The sequence below is a fragment of the Notechis scutatus genome, chromosome 1 (genome assembly GCF_049901735.1).
Source record: "Notechis scutatus isolate UNSWTSFEM ecotype Mainland chromosome 1, rNotScu1.2, whole genome shotgun sequence".
NCBI lineage: Eukaryota > Metazoa > Chordata > Lepidosauria > Squamata > Elapidae > Notechis > Notechis scutatus.
This window is the reverse complement of record NC_142009.1, coordinates 326,969,528-326,988,364: the sequence shown is the minus strand read 5'-3', so window position 1 is coordinate 326,988,364 and position 18,837 is coordinate 326,969,528. Positions and strand designations below refer to the sequence as shown.

Here is an 18,837-nt window from a genome sequence, read left to right as displayed (position 1 = left end):
ACAATAATAATAATTGGCCTATCTCGGGTCCTTGGGGAGGACTTGATAGGGAGATAAAAATGCCAAATCAAGCCTAAACATCTGGCTGACTATGCGATGAACAATATTTACAAAAGACCACACTGCTTGGAAAAGCACATATGCTACGTCGACACATTACGACATCCTAGGTTCTTAGAAAGACCTTGATGTGTATGAAGGCCAACACCAGCTAAAGAACTGGCAGCTGTGATTTCACATTGTTGTGTGTATAATAAAGTATCATCCTGTCTTTAACAGGACACCCTATGCCCTATTAGGTTGGGCCCCAAATCACCCATGAATGTCCATGGCGGGGGGGGGGGGTTAGAAGCCAAGTCTCCCTGTCCTAGCCCAGCATCTTTCCCTCTGCAGCTTAAAAACAGAATGGCAGAGTTGGGAGGGACCTTAGAGGTCTTCTAGTCCAGCCCTCTGCTCAAGCAGGAGACGCTATACCATTTCAGACAAATGATTGTCCAATCTTTTCTTTAAAACCTCCTGTCTTGTAGCACCCACAGCTTCTGGAGGCAAGTCATTCCACTGGTTAATTGTTCTTATTGTCAGGAAATTTCTCCTCAGTTCTAAGTTGATTGCCTCCTTGATTAATTTTCTTCCACTGCTTCTTGTTCTGCCTTCAGGTGTTTTGGAGAATAGATTGACCTCTTCTCTCTGGCAGCCCCTTAGAAATTGGAACGCTGCTGTCATGTCACCCTTAGTCCTTCTTTTCATTAAACTAGGCATACCCAATAACAGAAAGCTCTTTAATTTTTAAAGGCAAATTATCAGGACAATTTGAGCAGAGAATGAGAATGGCTGTATACATGCATCTGCAAATAAATATTCCTTCAACAGGTCCATGTGTGTGGGAAGAGCTTCCTTGCACAAAAACATATGCCAAAAGCCCAATCTTTGCTGATAATTTGCAAAAGATATCATCTTCTTCAATTAAAAAAACCCCTTCACCTCTTAAAAAAAAGGAAAACGCACTCCGGAAAAATAAACAGATTTCAATTCCATCAGGAAAGTACACTGAATTTCCTCTCCCTCACCCCCCCTTCCAGTCTTCCCCCATAGCAACCCAAACGTGGAGGCTGCTCATATGGCGAAAATCCCAGCTCTGCATCTGAAATGCAGTTGGACTTTCAAATGCAAATACCAACAGAAGCATAACATATGGTGGAGGTTAGCTCTTATTTTTCCTAATTAAATGGTGTACTGCTGTTTCGTATAACAATGTTAATAGGGTATTTGCAAGCTTTTGGAAAGGAGACCACTGTGATTGTTAAGGGAAAAAGAGGAAATTGATTGGGCAAGAGCTGGAGAAAACGGGGAGCTCTAATCACCCCACGACACCATCTTTTTTCATTAGCATGCTCCCAGTAGTATGGGGGTGGGTGGGTGGGGGGAGGCAGGAAGAAGACGAAAAAAGAAGAGATCCCTGAAATAGAGAGGGAGTCCCTCAACACAGTGCTCTTTGCTCCAGTCCTGGTTGTCCAATTTGTAGTTTTTGGATTTTCCAAAGCCATTTTCCAAAAGCATTGGGGTTAATCTACAGTTGCAATGGCAAATATGTCCTCCTTCAGCACACACACACACACACACACACACACACACACACACACACGCCCTTCCCAGGGGACTTGGTGCAAAAGGAAAGAACCTAGAGGTAAACGAAGGGTTAAGCTTGCCAGGAAAATTCAGAGATGGGTAGTAGCAATTTCATACTTCAGTTGCCAACTGCTTTTCTGTTGCCTGTGTCTTGCACAGACTGGCACAAATATGGTGTTCAAATCGCTCTCTTTCACACGCACAAACCAACGCTGGCCACAAAATGAATGGCAGGATCCAATCTGGGTCAGTCACCGGGACCGGAGGATTAAGTCTTCCAAGCTTTCCGGACTCGTGCAGGGAATGTCACACATTCTGGGTAAGAGAGAAGCTCTTGGAGGGTGGGCTGCAGCCCAAGTCCAAATGCTCGGAAGACTAAACCTCTGGTCCCAGTGAAGTGACCTAAATTGGGCCCTGCAACATTATCCTGCGATGTGTGTGTATCTGCCTTCATTTGTAACAAAATGAATTGCCCACCACTAACATGGGATGCTTACAGAGCACTGCCCCTAATTCACATCTGGTTTTCCAACTATACCAAAACTATAATCAGAAGCTGTGATCTTGACTGTGGCTGCAAACAGACATCATGCTAACCCATGCTTTAATTCTGGTTTTGTGGAATGAACGAAAGTAGCCTGATTCACGTATAATGATACTATATCCTCATGTGTGCTTTATAACAGGGGTCTCCAACCTTGGCCACTTTAAGCCTGGAGGACTTCAACTCCCAGAATTCCCCAGCCAGAGTTGAAGTCCTCCAGGCTTAAAGTGGCCAAGGTTGGAGACCCCTGCTTTATAAAATTGCAGTGGTAAGTTGCACTAAGTAGAATGTCAAAAATAAACTTTACGAAGGTGTACAGTATATAAATCAGGAATATACAAAGCCTATGTACACTTTGTACAGACAACGTAATAAAAGATGTGACTCATTTATGAGGAATATAGTAGGTTTAAAAATGATAGTTGTATAAATGTATTAGAAATATATACATACTTGTAGGATGAACCTGGGGCCAGAGTTAAAAGAGGGTTCAGCGTAGAATTCCTACTAGCCACAAGCTAAGTCCAACCTCCCTTGAATTCCATTGATTCTTATCTAACTCCAAGTAGGTGCTAACCTTTAATTTGAGAAGATTCCTATTTGTAAGCTTTTTAGCAATAAATCAATTTGATTGGACATTCACATGTGTAGACCTGGTCTTTCCAGCCTGACATTATTTGAATAATACGTTATTTGCATTAGATAAGTATACACGGAACTGTAATTGTTTACTGTTATGATGTATCATATTTTCTTTGTTGTATTTCTTTCGTTTTTGTTAGAATGCTTTTATGTGTTCTTTGTCCCACTCCCTTTTGACAATGTATGTATCTTGATCATTATCACTGTGTTTTGTTCTTTTTACTTACTCTTTTTTGTTATTAAAAAGCAGTAAAAAATAAAAAACAGGAATATGGGGAAAAAAAGGTTATAAAGGGCTTTGAGCCATGTGTTGGGGGTTACACACCACAATGTAATATGTGCAGCAAAATCAAATTGAATTTAATCTCAATGACATGTTAGTTTCATTAATGTTACATAGTTATAATGCGATTACTCTCTAGTCATGTCATTATAATTTCCCCCTTAGGTCATGTTTAAAATTACAATTTGATAACAGCTTTTGGATGTCTAGAGCTGCATTCAAAGTTTATAAAGGAGGTGGGCCATGTGGTCTTGTTGTGCGTTTTTAGTGTATAATTTTTAATACCCTGTCTTGCAAACACAGAAAGAAATACGCACCTCTTCTTTTCCTTATTCCTATTTAACAGACTTAAGGTTCTGGTTTTAGAAAGCAAGCTGGAATTTTCCCACTTTGGGTACAAAGCACAGGGATAAACTTGGAGAAATAGGACCCGTCCAGGGTTTGACCCAAGATTGATCCTTTGATACATACAGGTAGTCCTCAACTTATGACCACAATTGAACCCAACATTTATTGCTAAGCAAGGTGATTATAAAGTGAGTTTTGTCCTATTTTACAATCTTTCTTGTCACAGTTGTTAAGTGAATAACAAGGTTGTTAAGTGAATCTGGCTTCCCCATTGACTTTGCAGGTCAGAAGATCACAAAAGGTGATCACATGACCCTGGGAAACTGTAACCGTCATAAATATGAGTCAGTTGCCAAGCGCCCAAATTTTGATCACATGACCATGGAAACGCTACAACAGCCATATGTGTGAAAAATGATCATAAGTCACTTCTTTTAGTGCCATTGTAACTTCGAACCATAAGTTGAGGACTACTTATAAGAAGATAGCTATGTGGTCCTAAAACCAGGAGTCTGATAGCACTTTTTCAAATTAACAATTTATATCAAAAGCAATAGCAATTAGATTTATATACTGCTTCACAGAGGTTTACAGTCCTCTCTCAGCGGTTTACAGAGTCAGCATATTGCCGCACAAAATCTGGGTCCTCAGTTTACCCACCTCAGAAGGATGTAAGGCTGAGTCAAACTTGAGTCAGTCAGGATCGAACTGCCGAGAGCGTAATTAGCCTGCAATCCTGCATTCTAACCACTGTGCCACCACGGCTATTTTCACTGTTATAAAAGTGAGTTACGCCTTTTAATAAAATTTGTTGATCTGAAAGGTGCTATTGGATTCCTTCTGATTTTCTGACATCCATACAATACGCCGCTGACAATATGCCTCTCAAAAGTTTTTGTCCCAGCTACTGGATTTAATCTTTACTGGAGACCACATCCAGGCTATAATAATAATAATAAAATAATTTGAGGGAAAAGAAACCTGGGAATCCAAAGAACATTTTGTTTTCCATTGGTCTTTGGATATTACAGTTCAGAATTCTTTGCTATTTCCACTAGAGCAGATGTCAGAATGGGAAATAAATCTAAAAGTCATTGCTGTAAAACTAAAGATCTGGAAAATTTAAAGACTGTGATGCCACCATAATGCCTTTAATGGCAAGGCAGGGGCCAAGAACATTTGATTTGGTATTGTTTTAAAATGTGATTCTTTTTTGCCTGTTTGTTTTCTCTTGGACCTATGTGATGTGCGCAATATTTCACTACGGCCTAGTTAGAACCACAAGCAAATATTTTTGATGGTACCAATTGCCGCAGCGATTAACACCAAGAGCAGGATTCAAAGGCCTGGTCAGAATATCCGAGCAGGTTTGTGAGGTCTGCAACTATTAAGACAGAAATTGGTATTTAAATTTTATGTGTGCACAAGAGATAGAGCAACCTGGAGTATCTCCAGACACCTTGCATAACTCAAGTTTAAAAACACACACACACACACACACACACACGACTTGCTTGTTTTCTTCCAGTTAATATTATTGGGCAAAAATGGGGAGGGCAGGGTGTCACACTCTTTGCAACAGGCTCTGAAATCCAAACTGGGTGCCCACTCAAGCAAGGAACAAGGCATTGCAGATCTTGTTACTGAAGGCCATCGCATTGCAAATTGATCGGCCAGTTAGGACCAATTTGGGGGGAAACATCTTATTTTGCCTTGCATTATTGAGCTTGGAAAAGGAGAACGAGAAGATTCATAGGCCTCAAAAACGTTCTGCTGTCTTGAGCCAGGGGTTTGTTAGGCTGGCATCTTGTTTCTGAGACAACTAGTCACCTTGTTTTAGAAAGGCTGCCAGAAGGGTTGGAAAAGGTGGATATAATGGTAATTATAGTTTTATTAAAACTTTCTTTTCAAATTTGCGTAGCTCTTTATAAAATCTTGCACAGAGACCTGAACTTCCTTAAGCCCCAAATGGATAGCTCTACAAAATGCCATTGCCAATTTTTTTTATTATTATTATTATTTTAAGCAGGTGAACAGAAAGGCTGCTCTCATCCACGGCTCTACAATAAAAGGTGGAGAGTTTTCTTCTTCTATCCAGGTTAGCAGTTTAATTCTTTGTTTGGGAGATGAAGAGGGAGAGACGCTTGTTGTGCTGGAGCGCTCAGAAGCCTTGCCAACACATTTCTTTCTCTCTCTTTTGGAAAGAGATCAAAGTGTGCCAGGTTAACAATTAAAAAGAGAATTCAGAGCCGGGGAAAAGAACTCTAAAGCCTTCCCCAATACTTTTTTTTTTTTTTTTGGCCAAAAAGGTAGCAAGGGGATTACTGGGTCAAGAGATGGGCGATTGGTTGGGTGGGCCTAGGGAGATCTGAGCAGAAACAAAAATCACACAGTGCAGGCACGAACAATACGTCAACCCATGGATATAGGTAACTTTATTTTTAAAAAATCTGTATTATATTTCATCCCTCAAAACTAAGTTTTCCCAGGGCAGCTCACACAGCCTCAAATGCAGTGCCCAAAACTGTTAGAAGCTCAGCCAATTTTGTCAATCTTCTTTCATTCTGCCCGTGCTATTTTGTGTGGCAGGTGTTATGGGACACAGGGAAGGCCCAAGGAGGAACAAGATGCACTGTCAACTCCCCAGCCTTTAGACCGCTTTCTCAGACTTCCCTCAATTTCAGCTCTTCGTTTTTTAAAGATACGGTCTCCCATCTTGAGGACTAGGAATTTAAAAAGGACTGGCGGAAACTGAGCCCTGGATCTCACAGCTCTTTCTCTGACACTGCAGAATTATGTGTGGCTGTGCACCCAAGTTTCATCTTTTTTCTAGGCCAGCAATGTATAGTCTGAAGTCCCAGAAACTGCAAAAGTGGCTTCTCCTGTGTAATTTTCAAGAGAGGTAGCCATGCAGACCACACTCAGTTTATTTTTAATTAAATTGATGTGCACAAGAAAGCCAATCGGGGTTTGTTTTCCCAGCCCTGCTTACTCTTATTTATGTATTTATTTGTTGAATTTATTTGCTGCCGATCTCACCGTGGTGCTCCACTCTCTGGCAGCAGCTTTCTACATGCTTTTAAGCTTTTTACCAAGACAGGAAAGGTGATTGCATATTGATTTATATGCCGCCTTCCCTCCAGCAGCTCAAGGCAGTGCATAATATCACTCCTCCAATTTTTCCACATGCCAACCTTTTGAGATAGGCTGAGTTGGATTCTAAGTCTCCTAATTCAGCATCTTTGCAAATTGGACTGTATTGGTTATGGGACTGAAAGGGAGGGACTGGGCCAGTTAGCCAATGAATTTCCACAGTTGAAAGGGGGACAAGAACCTGGATCTCCCTCCTCCTAGTCCAGCCCTTTTGATGCTCTTGATTGGTCCTGGGGCTCAGAGGGAGGGACCAGCCCAAAGCCAGCCAATGAATATTCATGGCCAAAGGGGGGAACCAGAACCTGGATCTCCCTCCTCCTAGTCCAAGCCCTTTTGATGCTCTTGATTGGTCCTGAGGCTCAGAGGGAGGGACCAGCCCAAAGCCAGCCAATGAATATTCATGGCCGAAGTGGGGACCAGAACCTGGATCTCCCTTCTCCTAGTCCAAGCCCTTCACTGCTCTTAGGTTGGCTCTATGGTTGAGAGGGAAAAACCAACCAATGACTTTCACAGGTGTGAGACAGGGAAGTGGGGAAGAGCACTAAACCCTAGGTCTCCACACAGTCCAGCTTCTTAACCCCTATATGTCATTGGCACTCATTGGTTTATTTTTAAGAGAGGAAGGATGCTGGCATTTACCAGGATATCCTCTTAATTTTCTGTTTAACATTAGGCACAAATATAGGAAGCTAATTTACTTTAGGAAGCCATTTATGTATCCATTTCAGTTCTGTACTGTCTGTTCTAACTGCAAGTAGCTGTGCTCAACACAAGACACTTAACCAGTTCATTTAAAGGCCAAGTGGCTACACTGAAGTAATGGGTTCAAGGCTGGCTAAGTGTTCAAACCGGTCACTTTTTTCTGCCCTAGCATGAACGAATGACTCTGACCCGTTGGGTTGGTCAAAACTGCAATGTATTATGTGAGCCCAGAAAATGAGTTCATTTAGTAGTAAAGATAAATCAATATAGGTTTTTTTTTCTTATTCTTGTTAATTTTAATAGTTATTCTTCTATTGTAAGCCACGCAAGTCACTTTGGACAGCGAGATGGGTGGCACATCCCCCAGTTTTTTCTCCCAGGATTTGGTTAGAATGTGGGGTGTGGCTCCTGAACAATTGTGATTGTGCAAAGAGAATATGGGGCATCCCCTCTGGATTAATTATTGGCTCTGATCTTAATTGGCATACTTTATACCTCTATGATATCCAGGGTTGTCTGGAATCAGGTGGTCTTATGACAGACAGGCAGACATATCATTCCTAATAGTCACTAGTCTTATTTAACAGATTACATACACACTTTGACACAGACTTGGGACTTTATTTATTTTTTAATGAAAGGTTGAATTCTGACTCACTTTTCTCATGTTCTTGCGCCATATCAGCAAATATTCTAACTGCTACAGATGCTCCAGAAGGCTGTAAGAGTCGAGCCTGCTATTGCTGAAGACGCTCCAGATCGGGCTGTGTGCTCAAATCCAAACAAAGTGGGAGAATGCAAAGACAAGAACCACAGCAAGACACCCCCAGATTGAGGTGTGGTGACCCAGCACGCTGACAACACACCCATGGGAAAAAGAGCCGATTCCCAACTTTCCAAAGAAGCAACAAAAACATGAGGGCATAAAAGCAGCTGGCAGATCTGTTGAAGGTATAAACTTTTTTCTGTGCAAACAGCAGGGAAGGTACATCATTTTCCCCTGTTCCTCCCTAATGATATTAGCACAGCTTTGCTCAACCTGATACTCTGCAGATGTGGTGAGAAAAACATCTGGAGGCTCCAAGATTAGGGACTTCTGCATGAGGGGAGAATGGGGGAGTTACCCCCAAAAATGTTTTTTGAAGAATGGGACAAAAAGGGAAGCACAACTTGACAAATCACTGCCAGATGAGATAAAGACCAGATGGCCTTTCAAAAAAAAAAAAAAAAAGGATTTATAAGTTCACAAAAGTTCAAGGGACTTAGGAGAATGCTGGTACCAGATGAGTCTGCTTAGACCCCAACCTTGGTCTGGCTCATTGGACTGAGCCATGTTTCTTTCTTGGCTGGGTTATGACTTTCGCTAAGCATCAACTGTAGCTCACAAACTATGATGGATTCTCACAACTCTCCCAAAAGCCACGTTATGGCTTAGCACGTGGGAGGACCAAGCCAGAGGTTTTTTTTTTCTGACTACTAACTTGCCCCAAGCTTTTTCCCAGTGTTTGCCAATATTAAACTCTTAAAGCAGGGGTGTCCAACCTTGGCAACTTTAAGACTTGTGGACTTCAACTCCCAGAATTCCTCAGCCAGCAAAGCTGGCTGAGGAATTCTGGGAGTTGAAGTCCACAAGTCTTAAAGTTGCCAAGGTTGGACACCCCTGTCTTAAAGGGAAATGAGAACTATATCTCAGGTAAAAAAAAAAGGGCAACCGGTATGCTATTGGTTCGGACCAGTTTGGCCCAACAGGTAGTTAAAAAAAACCCTCCAATGATCAGCTGAGATAATGGGGGGGGAAAAGCCTCATCAGCTGAAAGGAGAAAGAAGAGAAAAACCAGGATTGGTTCTCCCAGCTGCCTCTGCACTTTTCTCTTCTTTATCCTCTCAGCCGATTGGCACTGTCCGCTCATTGTCTCAGCTGTTGTGGGGAAAGTTGCGCGCACGCGTTAGGTGCACACACGATCACCGAACCAGTAGTGGAACAGGTAGGATCCCACTGCTGGGCCATAAGATAAGTTTTAATTTTTAGACAAAACATTGGAAAAAAAAATTAATATATACAATGCTTGGCATCATATTTTTGGGGCCAATAGGCTGATATATCCCCACCACCACCGAACCAAAAGCCAAACTTAAATGAGTTAAGCCAGGAGAAATAATACAGTTGTCATTTGATTACATAAATTAAATGCAGGTTAATTTAATTCCCATGCATTCATTCTTTTTGCCCCTTCTCACTTTAAAACAGGGGTCCCCAACCACCGGTCCGTGGACCGGTACCGTCCGCGGAACAACTCCTACCGGGCCGCTGGCTTGCTGGGCGCCGCCATCTTTTTGATGAAAAAGTGCTTCCGGTGAGCTTTTCCGGTAGAAAGCTCACCGAAGCACGCTTTCATCAAAAAGATGGCCGTGGTGCTTTCCGGGAAGCCATTTCTACCGAAAGACGATGGTGCCTTTTTGGTAGAAAGCCATTTCTACCCGGAGAAAGCTCAACGAAGCACGCGCCGCGTAGCATTTTCGGGAGATTTCTTTTGATGAAAAAGTGCTTCCGGTGAGGTCACCGGAAGCACTTTTTCATCAAAAAGATGGCGGCGCCCAGCTGATGCCGGTACCGGGCCGCGGCGTAAAAAAGGTTGGGGATCACTGCTTTAAAATATCACAATCTAGGGGCAACTTGTGGAAGGTTTAGAGCGGACATGTCAAACATGCAGCCTGCGAGCTGGATCCGGCCTGCAAGAGGCCCAGAGTTGTCCTGCAGGGTCGTCCCAGAATAGCGAGGGACCAGCCCATGCCACCCGGGCCACACACACCCAGGCGGCCATGACCAGGCCACGCCCACCCTGGCCCCTCAAAGGTGTCCCAGCCAGCATGAGAAAAATTCTTATGGCAAAATGGAGGCTGTGACAGACAGACACAGACACACACACACACACACACCGCTGATGATATGTGGTGGAACTACATCCTTCCTATCCAGGGAAGAGAACACTGTTTTTCAACCTTGGCAAATTTAAGACTTCAACTCCCATGATTCCCCAGCCAGCATTGCTTGGTTCACATGTCTTAAAACTACCAAGGTTGAGAAACATTAGAATAGACCAGGCACTTTACAGTATGTTATCTACAGGCTGGGATTCTCCAGGTTAAATCACATGCTTTTCTGCTATCCTCTGGGAGCTGTGCCAAAATTCTATCCTTGCAGCCCATTTACCCACAAATGTCACACTTCTATCCCCATCTCCTCAAACTAAGGCTAAAAACACAGTAAGAAGCTTCTTTGCTGTACTATGAGCAATTTATATTGAAGTTTCCCTCCCTCCCTCCTTCCAGCTTCTCAAAAAAGTCACGTCTGCTGTATTGATATCGCTACAAGCTGCCTCAAAAACATAGAGGAAATACTTTTTTTTTTTAAAAAAAAAAAAAGGTTAAGAGCTAGTTTGCAAAATTCCCCCCTACACACACACACACACACACGCACAAAGAAACCCCATTCTTTTTTTAGATGATTTGGGAGGCTTCAGGTCATTCTAGAAGGAAAGCTGTAGGGAAATTTTTTAGCATAAAGATCTTCAATTGTATTTATTTATTAATACACCGCTTTTTATAGAGAGCAGCGTACATCGTGTACCCTCTTCCTAGTTTTCCCTACACGAACCCTGCAAGGTTGGGCTTTGAGGCAGACGTTGGTTCGAAGTCAACCAATTAGCTTCCATGGCTGAGAGGGAACTAGAATCTGTAAGTCTCATCACTCCTAGTCCAGCCCCTTCCCCACAAGACCTGATAGGCTGAGAGGGAAGGACTGGCCCAAAATCAGCCAATGAGTTTCCATGGCTGAGAGCAGACTAGAAACCAGTTCTCACCACTCCTAGTCCAGTCCCTTCCCCACAGACCTGATTGGCTCCTGGGCTGAAAAGGGGAGGAACTGGCCCAAAGTCAGCCAATGAGCTTCCATGGCTGAAAGGGAGACTGAACCTGGGTTTCCCCACTCCTAGTCCAGCACTATTCATATTAGGCCATGCTGCCTTTGAACCTAAGCCCTCTCTCCAGGTCAGCACACCTGCATATAAAAAGGGAGAGGTTTTGATTGTGCAGCAGCATCCATCATTGTGATTTATTGCCTCCCCCTCCGATGATCTCTCTTCTCTATTTATCTATACACAGCTTATATATACATAGCCTAGTCATTGCATGCTCTTAGAAAAGGTTTGTGTGTGTATATAAACTCTTAAAGCAGCAGTGGCAGCAGCTCAAAACTACCCCATAACACTGGCATGAAATCAAATTAAACTGAGATAATTTATCCATTGCCCCATCAGTGCATTAGAGAAACGAAAAATCTGGCAGGAAGCTGAGTTTTGCTAGCTTATTCTAGGGCATCTGGCTTCATAGTGAAATTTGGTAAAAACTATAACTCCATTATTAACAGGTTTCTGAGTGGTTGGATTAAACTCCTAGTAATCCTTACTAGGTTGGGAGGGCATGATGGGAGGATCCAGGAGGGCAGGGCATTGAATAAATAAGTCCTGGGAAAATAGGTATTTTTGCAAATTTACTTTTCTGTACCTAAACAAGGTGTCCATATTATGGGTGATTAATTGCAGCCACTCTGAAGCCGCATCTAAAGAGCTCAGAAAGAAATACATGGGGCAGATTGTGTGAACACTCGGACACGGTTCCTAGTATATTAATTGAAAGAGTATTGGTTTGGGTTTTTTTGTGATATGTGCATCCAGCAGACCAAAGCTACTCTTGTTCTGCCAACCTATAGGTATGGCTTGTTCAGTAAAGTATGGTTAAAAAGACCACAGTTTTGCACAATGTATGAACAAAATGTTAGCCTGGTTGCTTAAGAGAGAAAAACATACTTCCAAGTCTGTAATGTGTTGTTCTCTCCAGAATGGCAGATCCTATAGTTGCTGTTGGCATTTCTTGCATCCGCAAAGGTGTAGCTGGTGGGTGTGGCAGGAGGAGGATGGAGAAAACACAATAATAATTGGTGAATTAAAACTGCCGAATAATGGGGCAGAGCCGGCCTGGGCCAATTTACAGGCCGCACAACTGATCTGAGTGGCTGATTGACGCTTCTGGTCTCTGGAATTCACACACAGACCTGATAGGAAATCCTGGGAACATGTTTGGATGGGTGGAAGGGTTGGGCGTATCACTCAGAGATAAATCAGAAAGACGGTTGCTCCGAGTTGGAATAGCAAGTCTGGGTGCAGAATTTCCTAAGTTTAAGACTTTGGCACTTCCAGTTCATAAAGGTGAGAAAATAACAGGAAACAAGAAAGGGTCTCTGTTTGAGGAAGTATAGAAGGGTTTTTCTTAACCTCTTCAGCAGCTTTAAGATGCCTGGACTTCAACTCCAAGAATCCCCCCAGCCAACATGAGGTTGAGAAATACTGGCCTAGAAAGACTGCTCATCACTGTGGCAATATGGGGTTAAGTTGACCCATGCCCTGCCCTCTTCTTTAAATGTGTTCATGCCATTTTATCTAGCTCGTCTTTTAATTAAAAGCCGGCAGCCTGAGTCAAAAGGAGCTGACACAAAAGTGGTGGATTTTCTTCCAGCCGTAGAGAACAAAAGTGAGGCAGAGTTGGAGTGTAAACCTATGGATCCAAATCCCAAGCATGATTCCTTAAATATGGAACCAAAGAACAACAATAATACCCCTCAAGCAAATATATCCCAATATATCCCATAAGGGTTGACTGTGGCAAGTATCTTCATTTTGAAACATTTGGGGGGGGGTGTATGAAAAAGAGCATCAAAGGGGAAAACACAGACACGACAACCTTCAGGCACAGAACATGTGGCGGGGAATTTGGCTTTGTTCTCACCGCCTGTAGCTTCAACATTCAACACTTGCACAAACTTGTATCGCCCGCTGGCAGAAAAAGAGTTTTCTCGAACACACGCCCCAAATCAAAGTGATCCCCAGTGACAATGGAGTTCAGTTCTTTACTTTCATGCTGAAGGACCAGCCCGAGAAGAAAAGGGAGCGCTCTGTAGCTTTATACCATTAATAAATAAAAAGGGTGGGAATTCCCCTTCATTTTCAACTTTGTTTGGCTCTTCATTCACCATAGGGGACCTTCCAGGTGTTTGGGACTATGGCTCTTCCATATCTTGCCCATGGCTAGGAGGCCAGGGTCGAAAGGTGTGGCACTCTCCTTTCTTGAAGGTACTAACCTGACAGTTCCAGAAGTGCCATACACAACACCGAGAGATAGTTGCTTTAATTGCTTAAATCAATGTTTTTCTATCTTGGCAACTTTGTGTGGACTTCAATTCCCAGTGTTCTCCTGCAGAATGCTAAAGTTGCTAAGATTGAAAAACACTTCTTTTAAAAAGAAAAAACAAACCATTAGCTTATAAAATAGGAACACTTCACTAAATAAGTAAATGCCAATAAAGAAGAATAGCTCAGGGTTGAAATGAGGGGTCCGTGGTGCTCTCTGAGCTTGGTTGTTTTTCTTGCAGATGTTTCATTGCCCAAACTAGGTAACATCATCAGTGCACAAAGAAGTGCATTTTCAAAAAAGCTCACATTAAAAAAAAAAAACCATAGCACAATCAAAATAGCGAGATGTCATTTTATTCCTTAGATCCCTGCCCCAGATAATCTTTTCTGTGGACAGCCCTGCAGATAAGGTCAAGGCAAAAATAAATAAATAAATAAAATTGTGGTGTTTAACTGGGAAAAGGAAGCATGAGGTCCCTGGGCAGATTTTTAACCAGAGTCTCAATATTAGAAAATATGTTACATCAAATATCAGAGAGATTGGGCCTTTTCTCCCCAAAGGGAAGAGAAAGTTAAGCAATACCTGATCCACCAAACTGCGTGCTACCAAGAGTTGTGGGTCTGTTTTTTCCATTAGTCACTGGCAAGGGAAACATCTAGAAAAAAGAAAGCAAACAATAACAAGATTAAACATCGGAGAACATGGGTGTGGGGAGAAAGGGAAATAATTCAGCAATTAAAAACATTATGAGAGGTAACGCCACAGATTTTAGCTATCTAGCCAAAATCTAAAATGAAACAAAGCTGTCGTATTTCATCAGTGAGCTCTTCAAACTGTTTGCAAAGACTGTTGGCTTTTTTTTGTGTTTTTTTGCAATTGCTGGATAGACAATAAATATTCTGCAGGGTTAAATTATTGGGCTGCCTATCTTGGGTCTGTTTGCTATTTAAAAACCACTATGCAAACAATAGGAAAACCCACCCAGAGAGAAGCTGCAACGATAAGATAAAAATCAGGAACGGTAATAATCAAGGCAATAAATTAAAGCATACAAATCAGAATAAAGCAGCAAAGAAGCCCTAACATTCTACTATTCTGAAATAAATCTTCAGATTCCTAGCAAATGAAAACATCTTCAACTGTGTATCAACAATTTCATAACACAAGGGTATTTCTAGAGATTGCATTTCACAGATGAAGCCTGATCCCGTAAGAATCAAAGAAGTAGATTCTTAAAATGTAGAGGATCAGTTAGAAATGCACTTCTATTTCCTTAAAACTGCATTTCTAAAAGATCTGTTATGTTCACTTAGAAATCCTTCCAAAAAGTACAAGGTAGATTTTGTCCTTCCCCAAAGGACAGGTAGAAGCACAGCTGTTAGCATGGCTTTCCCCAACCTGCTATCAGGGGTGTTATCTAAATGAAGCAATAACCAGTTCCTGAGCAGGTAAGCGGCAGATTAATCTGAGCAGTGGGAGGAAGGAGGAAGGACCAACACACTCTAACTTCCAGCAGAGAGTGTGTGTTTTCACCTCGTTTCCCACACAGCCTTGGGAGCCGCTATACTGCCTCACATCGGTCCTTCTGTATGGACATATCTGATGCCTCTTTCCCCTTCTAAGTGTGCTGCCCACAAAGACTGAACAGAGAAGTCCCCATCCTAAAAACAATTGAACAGTCCCCACAAACCAGAGTTGATAGACAAACAATCTTGCCTGATATCCTCCAGATGTGTCAGACCCAGAACATCTGGAAGGCTTCAAACTGGGGAAGGCTGATGAACCTGAGAGCCACTCCAAGGTCTTGGCTGAATGAAGAATGCTCCTGATGGACATATGCCCATCTAGTGAGGAGTCAGGCCATTGACTTATCTCGGTTCGGCATTCTGGGTCTTTCCAGCCGTAATTTCCATTCCTCTATTTTGAGCCAATCTGCCCAATGATCACAGGTAGTATGAGCTGCAGTCCAGAAACATCTGGAAGGACCACAGACTGGATTCACATAACATATTTAACTAAGCTACAAAGAGGGTGAGTAGTCTCTGGCTGTTCCTCATGTTCATACCAGGATATCACTTTTAGCCCATATTTGGCTTTTTATTTCCAACATAATTTGTTATGGAAACATACCCTGTTCCCCCCAAAATACAACCTAGCTTGAAAGTAAGTCCTACCTTGATTTTTACATCTGTGCCCAATATAAGCCCTACCCCACAAAATAAGCCCTCATTAAGATCCCACCTACCTGTGTGCATGGGTAAAAATTAAGCTAGGGTGGGGATGGGGTGGTGGTGGAGCTGCCCTACTATTTACCTTTGGACAGTTGTAGCCAGGCCTCGCACACCCCGACACCTGCCTTGCCAGCCCATTTCTTCTGCAGCCAGCAAGGCTGGCAAGGCTTTCCTGTAGCTGATAACAAACACTGGATCGATCTGGAACTCTCTTATTGGCTGCAGAGGCCTTCAGTTCGTGAAGGCCTCGGACAGCAAAAATGAGGCCGGGGCGATGAATGCATGTGAGGTTAGTCAGTGGATGAAATCCCCCCAAAATAAGACCTGGTGCCTTTTTTTGGTGGCAAAAAAAATATAAGACAAGGTCTTATTTGGGGGGCAACACAGTAGAAATGGCACATTGTTTTGTTAAAATGGGTTAGGGGATAGGATGTTGTGTGAACCCACTCTGTCTTCTCTATAAGACAGCTAAAGGTCAATATCCTGCCAGAGGAAAATGCCTTTGGCAATTCTAACATTTTTACATGGAGATGCCAGGAACGTAACATATGTAGGTATATTGTAATTTTGTAATTTATTTTGTCATGTTCATGGCGAGGATATTAGAGGTGGTGAACCTTTGAGAGCTGTATGCAATGAAATTTCATTTTAATGTATGCCAATTAGTGTACATCCAAGATGACAATAAGCTTATTATTCTATTCTATTCTGAGCTAAAGATAATTAGCAGAGGAACAGCGTTGGATGGGACCTTGGAGATCTTCTAGACGAATCCCTTGCTCAAGCAGGAGACCATTTCAGACAAATGGTTGTCCAATCTCTTCTTTAAAAGTTCCAGTGTTGGAGCATCCACAACTTTGGGAGGCAAGTTGTCCCACTGATTAATTGTTCTAACTGTCAGGAAATTTCTCCTTAGTTCTAAGTTGCTTCTCTCCTTGATTAGTTTCCATCCATTGCTTCTTGTTCTGCCTTCAGATGCTTTGGAAAATAGCTTGAGACCCTCTTCTTTGTGGCAACCCCTTAGATATTGGAAGACTGCTATCATGACATCCCTAGTCCTTCTTTTCATTAAACTTGACATACCAAATTCTTGCAATTGTTCTTCGTATGCTGTAATTATAATTTTGAAGACTGCATGTTTTCTACCACCTGATATTAAACTAGCAACTCTGGGGATTAACAGATCCAGTCGACTGCTAAAGACAAAAATAAGACCACTGTTGTTTAAACAGCTGATTCCAGTTAAAAATACTTATCGGTATTCCTCGACTTACACTTACAATTGAGACTAGAATTTCCAACACTAAGCGGTTGTTGTGAATTGCACCGAATTTTACGAACTTTTTTGCTACTGTTGTTAAGTGACTCACTGCAGTTGTTAAGTAAATCACCTGGTCATTAAGTGAATTTGGCTTCCTGCATTGACTTTGTCAAAAGTCAGGTGGGAAAGTCACAAATAGTAATTGCACGGGCCTGGAACACTGCAACTGTTATAAATACATGCTGGTTGATCAGCACCCAAATTCTGATCACATGACCGTAAGGATGATGTAACGGTTATTAAGTGTGAGGACTGATTCTAAATTTCTTTTTTCAGTGCTGTTGCAACTTTCAACGTTGCTAAACAAATGGTTATAAGTTATAAGTTGAGGACTACCTGTAATTTATTCAAATTAGGCTGCAAAGCATTTTTCTAATTTTCAACTGGAGTATTATCAGTGAAATGCAAGTTGTCAGGCCCTCTCTTAATAGGCATTCCTGCCCTGGTCCAGCAACGCACCACAGAAAATGTGGAGTCCTTTGGTGCTCTGAGAGCTTGGTTGGTTTTTTTGCAGACATTTCATTGCCCAGCTAAGTAACATCAGTAGCACTGAAGACATTACCTAGTTGGGTCATGAAATGTCTCTTAAGAAAACAACTAAGCTCAGAGAGCATCAAGGACTCCTCCTCATTTCAACCCTAAGCCACAACTATTCTCTTCTGTTGGTCCCATAGAATGATAACGCCTCCTCTGCTCCTTTCTCCCTTTTCTGCGTCTCAAAAAATGGAAGTCTTCTTTTGTGGAAAGGTATTTTCACTTATTCTAAGGTAGGGTCACCAAACTTGGTAACTTTTAAGACTTGTGGACTTCAACTCCCAGAGTCCACAAGTGTTAAAGTTGCCAAGTTTGGAGACCTCTGTTCTAAGGAATGGGGAATATGAGCAGTGCGGGGGTCCTTGGTCCTCTCTGAGCTGGTTTGGTTTCTTGTAGACATTTCATTACCCAAAGTAGGTAACATCGGCACTGATGATGTTTGGGTAATGAAACGTCTGCAAGGACCAAGGACCCCACATGTCAATCCTGAGCTCCAAATATTCTCCTTTATTAACACGAGCAATTTTTTTTTATTTAGAAAAGTTATATTGCTACCTCCTCGCACATGGCGACTCAAGGCGGCTTACAAGGATATAAAAACTACCATATAAAAGAAAAACAAATAAAATAATAACGCCCCACCCCCTCATTTTTTCTTGTGGAACAAGTGAGAATGCTGTTTTTAGAGAGCGATGTCTGCAATATATACCTTCTGCGTGTATAAAACAAAGGAAATGTTTCTCTCTCTCTTTTTAATAGTCTATCAAGTGAAGTGGTTGACTAAAGCCTTTAACTAAGCTATTATTTAAGAACAGAAGACAAGAGTTCTTCATTCAACAGCCGGGCACAAACTAGAAACAACTGGCGCTAACAAATACTATACTATCCCATTTTAATTCAAAAGTAGTATTTTTTTTTTAAATCATCTTGCTTTTTTTAAAAAAAACCTTTTTTTAAAATTTCAACATTTTAACACTAAACACATGTATTTTTAAAAAACAAAAACCAAATACCCATCTAGACCTTATTTGCATAGCTCCACCCCCACCAGATCCTTGGGAATTCTACTTCCTGCTCACCCTCAAAATGTGACAGGCTGCATAAGATAACAAAGGCCAACTCTTAAGAACAATAGCAAAACAGTAAAACAGGCAGCACTTGCAGTGACCTGCCGAACACGACAAAATTAATCCCATCTGTCTGGGAA

At 42.0% G+C, this 18,837-nt stretch overlaps 1 protein-coding gene across 8 annotated transcripts in view; it reads right to left on the bottom strand.

Annotated features, from left to right (window-relative positions):
- TCF3 (transcription factor 3) overlaps window positions 1-18,837 on the bottom strand; it is a 123,477-nt gene that overhangs the window by 91,574 nt on the left and 13,066 nt on the right. For all 8 annotated transcript variants that reach the window (XM_087952626.1, XM_087952628.1, XM_087952630.1 and 5 more), the window contains exon 3: window positions 14,127-14,199. In XM_087952626.1, the coding sequence (XP_087808752.1) occupies window positions 14,127-14,199 (73 nt within the window). The remainder of the gene's footprint in view (window positions 1-14,126; window positions 14,200-18,837) is intronic.